This window comes from Echinops telfairi, unplaced genomic scaffold, assembly GCF_000313985.2.
Source record: "Echinops telfairi isolate 266 unplaced genomic scaffold, ASM31398v2 ScPeMD7_19;HRSCAF=73, whole genome shotgun sequence".
Lineage (NCBI taxonomy): Eukaryota > Metazoa > Chordata > Mammalia > Afrosoricida > Tenrecidae > Echinops > Echinops telfairi.
In genome coordinates, this window is record NW_022103916.1 from 883,122 (window position 1) to 892,019 (window position 8,898).

At 42.0% G+C, this 8,898-nt stretch overlaps 1 protein-coding gene across 2 annotated transcripts in view; it reads left to right on the forward strand.

Moving 5' to 3' along the window:
* The window catches only part of PHF8 (PHD finger protein 8), a 181,476-nt gene extending 174,177 nt beyond the window's left edge, over positions 1 to 7,299 (forward strand). For both annotated transcript variants that reach the window (XM_004713121.4, XM_030885076.2), the window contains 2 exons: positions 3,560 to 3,887; positions 4,794 to 7,299. In XM_004713121.4, the coding sequence (XP_004713178.1) occupies positions 3,560 to 3,887; positions 4,794 to 4,882 (417 nt within the window). In that variant the 3' untranslated portion in view covers positions 4,883 to 7,299. The remainder of the gene's footprint in view (positions 1 to 3,559; positions 3,888 to 4,793) is intronic.
* The last annotated feature ends 1,599 nt before the right edge of the window (positions 7,300 to 8,898 follow it).

Below are 8,898 nucleotides of genomic sequence, written 5' to 3' on the forward strand. Positions count from 1 at the left end.
CAGGTTTTACAGTCACTGAACACAGGACTGCACCCCTACACATGGCGACCTGAGACCTGAGAGACCACCGAATGGAAGGCCAAGGAGCAGCTGGTAAAAGAGAGGGTGGTCTCCAGGTTCCGGCCTTATGGGGTCTTCCGCTGGAAGGTGTGGTCGACAGTACTGGTTGACCCCATTGGCTGAATTAGGTTCACCTGTCTCAAGGGCCTGAATTGGCACATGCCCCTTAGCCTGCATTGGCTTCCAACCTCCTGTAGGGGCCCCTAGGCATGGAGAGGAAGAACCCTCTATCCTACTACCTAACATTTTTTTCTACTGAAGAGAAGTTTTTCTTGTTTTCTTTATCAGGGTGTTCATCCTCTGCTTCCCAAGAAATCTCAACCATTGCTTTATGTCCTAAAGGACTAGAATCAAGTTCACCTCCTAGCATACAGTTTGCAAAGCAAGCTCAGCAACCCTGTGAGCAATTGGAGATGAATCTTCTCGTTTCCTCTTTCTCAATATCTCCTTAGCTCTTCACATCACATCTTGCACCCTAGCGCACTTATTGAGTGTCTGCTGTATGCTAGGTGCTTCCATTTACAATGTATCATGTAATATGCCCATTAATCCTGCTCAATAGGTGATATTTTCATCATTTTACATGTGAAGAAAATTAGACTCTTCAAGTGACAAGTACAAGATAATACAGATTAAACCAGATTAAATGGAGATTTCCATTGAAGCTCATATCCTTTAACTTCAAATTTCATGTTACTTGCTATTTAAATATAATGAAATATTTAAATGCTTATATAAAACCATAATTAAGTCCTATTTAAAGAAAATATAATAGAATGATTTTTCATATAATGTTCTGTGGAGCTCCAGAATTGCTTAGAAATGTCTCAGAGACTTGGTTGCGCAGAAGCAACCAAGCTGGCCAGGTGACCCTTCTTTGACCAAAATTTCTCTGTGTTTTATATATGCCAGTTCTGTGTAAGACGTAATTTAATAAGAGGGGCTTAAATAAACCTAAGTTAAAGGTGTGAGAAATACTGTTAATGCCTAGGTGTGTACTTCTATTTGGGTTCATCAAGGATGACTTTAATGAAGAAGATTTGAAGTTGGGTGTGGGGGTGGGGGTGCAGCCGGTTACAGGTTGAGCTTGTGTGGAACAAAGAGGCATCCCAGAAAAAAGAAAGTTCTTTATATAGCACACAAGACCCTCTTGATTTGGTTTTTACTAACCTCTCTTACCTGCCAGTCCCTCCAGGATATACTTTATAACTGTACTGCAGTAGGGTACTCATGTCAGTGTATCAGATTATCTCATACCTCCGTATCTTTACACAATCTTCTGCCCATTTGACATTGTGTCCCTCAGATATTTTATCTTATACCCATTTAAAACTATTACTAATTTATTTCCATGGTCATCTTTTATGCTTTTATAGCGTTCACTCATGGTACTTTAAATCATAAATGTACTTATACTGTGACCCTTATTAAACTCTTTTAAGCACCTTCAGCAAACCCAAACTCATTGCCATCAAGTCAGTGCCAACTCAGAATAACCCTCTAGGACAGAATAGAACTGCCCCTGTGAGTTTCCAAGGCTATTTACAGGAGTAGAAAGCCTGTCATTCTCCAGTGGAGCAGCTGGTGGTTTTGAACTGCTAACCTACAGTTAATAGCTACAGTTAATAGCCTAATGCACAACCACTATGCCACCAGGGCTTCTTATGGGTGGAGATATATCCCACTTAATTTAATATTACCACTATGCTAAACAATGTTGGAGTGAGTGAGTGAGTGAGTGAGTGTGAATTAGTGAAAGGATGGTCAGGTATTTCTGGATTGGAAGCTTCATGTTGAGAGATGGGATAAGATAAGTAGTGGTTAAAAGCACAGGTTCTGGAGCTAATTTTCCTGGCTTCAAATCCTAAAGTTACTTAACATCTCTTTGCCTCAGTTTCCTCGTTGACTTTATATGAATTTTAAATGAGGTAATATATGTAACAACACTTGACACAAAGTAAATACCATAGCTATATTACTTTTCATCATTATCAGCATGGATTGGCTAGACTGTGGAAAGCCATACATGTTAGGAATCTGGGCTTCAGTGGGAACCTACTGACAGTTTTGAAGTAAGGGAATTGGCATGATAAAACTGGTCCTGTCGTAGAAGTGACTAGTCTTCTGTGAGTGTATCTGGAGGAGAGATAGATTGGTGGTGGCAGAGGTAGAAAAGCAGACTACATGATCTTGATCTGAAGAGATAAATTCCAGATTAGAATTAGAGAAATGGGAACAGAAATGCAGTTCTTGGCATGGGTGGAATGGCCGTGGGGCTGAGAGCAAGGATTGTGGAGCTAGATGACTTAGGTCTGAATCCTGACTTGACCATTTATTGGTTCTATAACCTTGAGTAAAAAAATTAACTTCTCTATGCCACAATTTTTGTCATTCTTAAACTTGGGTTATAATTCTTCTCAGGTTTTTATGATTATTAAATGAATAAATATAGAAGACTCTCTAGCATATATTGTTGATAATACTATTCTTATCCCTCAGAAATTCCTATGGTAGCTACAGCCTGTCATATCTTTTAAATGGCAAGCTTAGGCACGTGTTGCCAAGAGAAGGCAAAGAAATATAATCACTGAATTGGTCTGTGTGGCTTTGTAGCATTTGTGAAGGTGAAATTGTTCACATGCACTCAAGCACCACCTTTGCAGGTTCTCAGAGCTTCAGATGCCCACTATACAGGTACCCACTATGCAGTGGATAGTAGAGTCTTAGAACTCTACTAACACATTGGGAGGAGTGACATAACTCCCATCCAAAAGTAAAGTTTTATGACCAGGTAACCTGGAAAATTGTCAAGTCCTCTTAAAGAAAAATACCAGCAAAAGAAAGTGAAGCCATTATAAATGATGAAAATAGAATAATTTATCACTTGTTGAGTTCCTACTTAGTTCTATGTGTTTTACACTATTATTTTACTTAATATTTCCAATAACCAGAAAAAACAGCTATTATTTTCCCCATTTATAGATGAGGAACTAAGATGTAAACTTAGATTTATCTCATTCCAAAGTTAATCCTTTCACATTCTCAAATGTTCTATCTTGATATAGATTCTGTGTTTAAAAGATCTGAGCTGATTACTGAACTTAACTGTTTCAAAATATGAAACCTTGGCCTCTTACTTAGTACCATTGCCCCTCAGTTTTCTCATTTATAATATAAAGAGTTTTCTTTCCCAGGGCTGCCATGATCATCAAATGATATATAGTATATAAAATGCCTCAGCTACTGGCATAAATTTAGCTATGATTAATAGAAATATCCATGGTTTACCTCATTAGTGGCAATACTGATACTAAAACCTACATTTCCTAACTCATTTATCAAGAAGATGGCCTTGTGTATTAGAAAACCTGTGTGTAGTATATATTTTCAGGCTAGACTAAAGGGATGGGTTACAGAACCATATTGACCATTGTCCAATTCCCTTTCTGGTCAATTTTCTTTTCTTCATTCATGAACTTCCATTTGACTTGTGTTTCAGGAACTGCAGAAGACCCAGAAGAAGAAATATGTCAAGAAGAAACCTTTGCTGAAGGAGATAGAAGAGCCTCGCCCTCAAGACTCCAATCTCAACCTGGCAACACCAGCCCCAACTCTGGCCACTACCCCCCAGCTTTTCAACCCACTGCCTCCTCCTGAGCCTAAACAAGAGGCCCTCTCAGGAAGCCTTGCTGACCACGAGTATACTGCTCGTCCCAATGCCTTTGGCATGGCCCAGGCAAACCGCAGCACCACACCTATGGCCCCCGGTGTCTTCTTGACCCAGCGGCGCCCTTCAGTTGGCTCCCAGAGCAATCAATCAGGACAAGGTACAATTACCATAGGGTTTTAGATCTGAGAAGAACTTTGAGGCCACTCATTCCAAACTTTTAAGTGCTTTGATAGGTGAGAACACCAGGGAGGGATACTGAAGACTAGTGTAAAGAGGACTTGATTCCAATAGGCCGTGGAGTCACATTGACTGGATTTTAGCAGAAAGAAAGTTTGGATTTAGAAAGATCCTTCTGGAGGCCAGAGTGGAGGGTGGACTAAAGATGGGAATTCTATGGAGTATACAAGTACACAGTTTCAGGAAGGAATGAAGAAATGCTATGGGACACTGGCAGAGGGCATAGAGGTAGGAAAAACGGATCAAATATTGAAGAACTCAAGTAGGACATGGGAGTAAATACTACAGGGGAAGGAGGAAGTCAAGTCCCTTCTTTTCCTCACTTTGACCCTGAGAGCCCAGCCCCTAGAGTGGGTGGTGAGGTTGGTATGGCATTAGCATGATGGGGATGAGGATTTCTAATGAAAGCTTTGAGGATGACAATTTCAGGGACATTGAGCTATAGTCATTAACCAGGCACATATCTGATCCTGGTGCTCAGGATAAGAGGACACAGAAGCACAATAATCACATTTTTGTCAAATTAGGAAGGTAAAATGATTAAGGCTAAAACATGGAGGAAAGGGAACTAGATAATCTGTATTATGGGCACAGTTAGGTCATGGGTGCTACAGGAAGAAATATAAAGACATGTGAAGTTAGACGCGTCATTAAGGAGGATTTCTTGCCCAAATCAGGCCTAAGGATGGGACAACTTATGAGGCAGAGGAAAGAAGAAGGGGAGGTGACCTGAATATATTTGGTATTGGAATTGCTACTAATGCACTTGCCCAAGCTGGCGGGGAAGAGACAGGGGGACCTTGCTTACTTCTCCCTTCCCCTACAGGAAAGCGTCCCAAAAAAGGCCTGGCCACAGCAAAGCAGAGACTCGGACGTATCCTGAAAATCCACAGAAATGGCAAACTCCTTTTGTGAGCCCCCTGTGCACCACCCCCCGCCCCCACCCTTTCAACCCCATTGCCTTCTCCATTGTTGACTCTCGGGGCATTCCTGGATCCTATCAGCCCCAGACAAGGTGCTGGGGTGCATTGTCCTGCTTTCCTGGGACTGACCAAAGGCATGGACTCCCCTACAAACGCCTCTATGGACGCCTCCCAATTCCCTTCCCCATTTCCACAAAAGCATCCTGCCTTTTCAATACTCCTGAGTAGCAGGTAATTGGAAGTAGTGTCTGGCTGACAAGAACCTCTTCTGCTGCTCCAACCCATTTTCCTTTTACCTGCCTTGTCTGCCTTTTACTCTTGTTCCACCTAGAGCTGGAAGGCAGGATGAAGAGAGCCTGAGACCTGCCATATTTCCCTGGTCATGAAGTGGGAGGCCCAGCGCTTGACACTTTACAGCTCTAGCCCTGTCTCCAGAAGCCTGCACACTTCTGTCCACTCTTTTCTCATCTTCCTCCCAATCTGGTAAACATGCCCCCCCCTCCTCACTTATACCTGGGAGAAGTGTCTGGCCTCTGCTCCCTCATGTCAGATATTTCATGGGAATGAGGAAGACTCTCCTTACTGCCCCATGGCAGACCATTTTCAGAGTTGTCATAGAAAGGCCATGGGCTGACTTCACTCATTTTGGAGTAGAAAGAAAAATCCTGTCACTTCTCAAAGTTGAGAGAGAACAGATGCCCATAACTTTGTAGTCTGTTAGAGGAAGCTGTGTTTGGGTGGCTATATGTGAAAGTCCTTTGTTCCAAGGTGAGCTCATGGATTTGCCTGGACTTTGAGGTTTCGCAGAACATTATCCACGTGGCTGTGGCTGGACCCCAGCAGGTGGAAAACCACCTTCCTGAAAGTACTGTCACTAAAGTAGATAACGCTGGCCGTATGACCTGCTACCTTCACCTATATCACACAACACAGCCTAGACCTTCTAGAGGGAGTGTAGCAGGACAGCGTACCCTATACCCTCATTGAGAACCTCTGTACTTTCTCCCCATCTGAGGTCTTGGTCTGAAGACCTCTTCATTCCTGGTCATATGCTCAAGCAAGGTGCAGATGGAATAGTCAAGATCCCAAGCCTAGGAGAGGAGACACCCTTATGTGAAGGAGCAGATCATCCAATCCTCCCTTTTCCCCTATCATTCCCTCTATGTATCTTCTCCATTGTTCCTGCCCCACCCCCACCCCCCACTCACCTCCAGCTCCCTGCCTCTTACCTATTTTGCTTCACTGGAGATCTGACTTGATGGAGAATGTTCCCATCTTTCTATTTTGCCTTTGCCCACATGGAGTGTATTTGTGCCCTCTAATCTGCTCAAACCTCACTCCCAACTTGCCCAGTGCTTCTGGGGAATTTAATCATGTAAGGCCACAGGGAATATACGAGGCTTTCCTTGTGTTCTTTGTGTTCCTAATTTGTCTTTCTTTTCTCCACTATTATCCTTGGGATCAGGGGTCCCTTAAATTCATTTGCTTTTCTTATCTTGGGGACTGGAGGGCCTAAACAGTCCTCCATCTAGTCACACCAAAGGCAAAACGCCTGGCTACCTCCCCCCAGCACATGAAGTCCCCTACTCTCTTCCCCTCTGTGTTCACCCAGTTTTACTTATGTAAGTGATTTGAAGGCAACAGAGAGAAGAGAGTCCCTGTGAAGGCATCTGCCTGACGAGGCCCTGACTGCCCCTGTGTTCACTAACACCCCTTTTGATATTTCAAAGGCAGCTAATTGCTAGCAAAATCTCCCTGGTTCCAGACGTCTTTCCCCTTGTTTCTTTGTTAAAACTTTCTGAGGAGCTAAAGCCCAACCTCCATTTGAGTAGGTCTTATATAGTTTGGTTGGGTTCTCTGAGCTTCCTATTTGTTGTTTTGTGTTGTTTCAATGAAAAGCAAGTTTACCCTCAGAGTTAATGCTTTTCCAAAGAGATTAATAGGCTTTTTTTTTTCTATTTCATGTTCTATGTGTTTGAAGTGAGTTGGGGAGGGGTTTGAGATGATAGTAACCAAGATTTAGAACATGATAAGAGAGTTACCTCTGGTCCCCACTCCCTAGCAGAGAGCTGGGGATTGGATAAGGGATAGTTAGAGAGGATTTCTATTCATCTTTAATATATTTTTACAAAAAAGAAAAAAGCAAACAATTTTAAAACAAGCCCACCACTTCTGTACATGTCTATATTTTTAGAAGTGGATAGAATTGTGAATTTCTGATGCAGGACCTTTTTATAAACAGGTTAGAATAAGCATCATCCAGGTTTCTCTGTTGGGTCGGGTTTTTTGTTTTGTTTTGTTTCGTTTTTTGTTTACCCTGCTTTTTTCTTATGTTGTGTTACTAATGTAATTTATATATTTTTTTTAGACCCTCCCTTTCCTATAGAGATAAAATGATTTATCTTGGCATGCTTTGTGTGGTCTTCATTTTTTTGTATGATGGTGGTGGGGATGGTGATGGGCGAGGAACAAGAGGACCTTCTTGGTTTTAAACATTCTCTATCTCGTCCTCCCGTCAATGTCAACAGGTTTGTCAGTTGGTCCCCAACTTTATGACTGGTGGGGGGAGGGGACGGGATCCCAGTCCTCAAGAGGAATATAGTCCACACACCTGAAACATGTACTTAGAATACAGTAGGAAAACAATTCAAAGAGGCTTAACAGGTTCCTTGGGAAAGCTTTCCAAAGCTTCTACATGTTACTTTTAATGTCTCTATTTGTGTTCTCTTTCTGTGAATATAGTTTTTTTCTTTTGTTTTTAATCTCTCTCTCTGACATGCAACTCCAATACAATCTGGTCTCCATCACTGTGCAGGGTCAATACAGTATAGAATATAATTATCAGACGTAGCACCTAACACTCTTCATTGTGCTAGGCAATTCTCTAAGTACTTTTTGAATATTAACTCATTCCATCCTCATGAATATACTCATCCTACTGATTAGGAAACATGGGTAAAATAACCTTTCAGGATCATAGTAAGACCAACCAGGTTCCAGAGGCTGTATTCTTATCATTCTGTTCTACCACCTCTAATAAACACTGCCATTTATTAAGTGCCTTTTGTATATCAGGCATTGAGCCAGGGGTTTTACTTAGGATATCTAATTTAATCCTGATTGACAACCCAGTGAAATAGCTACTAGCCTTATTTGGCAGATGAAGGGACTGAAGCTTACCAGTGGTCTTTGACAGCTGGCTTCTGCCTGACTCTTAAACTCATTCTTTCTCAACTTCACTGTACTGGAAAATTGTGTTTGGTTCAATAATTCAACAGATGTTTACTGAACACTTGCTGTGTGCAACATGAGAATTGTGTCCTAGGGAGAGTCCCCAGGATGATGTTGGGAGCCTAAGTTTTTATGTCACCTCCACCTATCTCTCTGAGTGACCCAGGATAGGTGACTTATTGGCTGAGGGTCAACTGTAAAGGAATTTAAACCCAACAGAATTCTCCTCCCATACGTTCTGTGGTTCTAGGATGAGGCTGCCTGAGTCACTAAATGGCTCGCTAAATGACTTCCTCTAGCTTTCACAATTAAGTTTTGGTATTAGAACAGAATTCCTCCCAGTGAGGTCTTTTTGGATAGAAAAGGTTCACAAAATCTGGGGCATGGGAAATTATATCTCCTGGTATACAGCAACAAGAAAGAGAAGAGAGAATTCAGAGCTCATTTAGGAATGGTGAGCTAGATTCTCTTTGTCCCTAACTTCCACCCTGCACTCCTCAGTAAGAGACCAGAACCTCAGATTTGAGGATAAGCTGGCACCTCAATCCAGGCAAGAGGTACAAACAGGCTCCTGTCTAAAAATTTGGAGGGGAACAATACACTAAGCCTCAGTCTTCCCTCTTTCCAATGTGTGATAGAGAAGTATACTGGACTTCTTCTATGTGTCTACCTTTTGAATGACTAACTGCATACTTTGGGTGAGATTGGTTATCTGGGTTGCAATCTATTTGTCAGGTGGAATTATGTAATTTGTGAAGCGCTCTGATAGGTTGATTA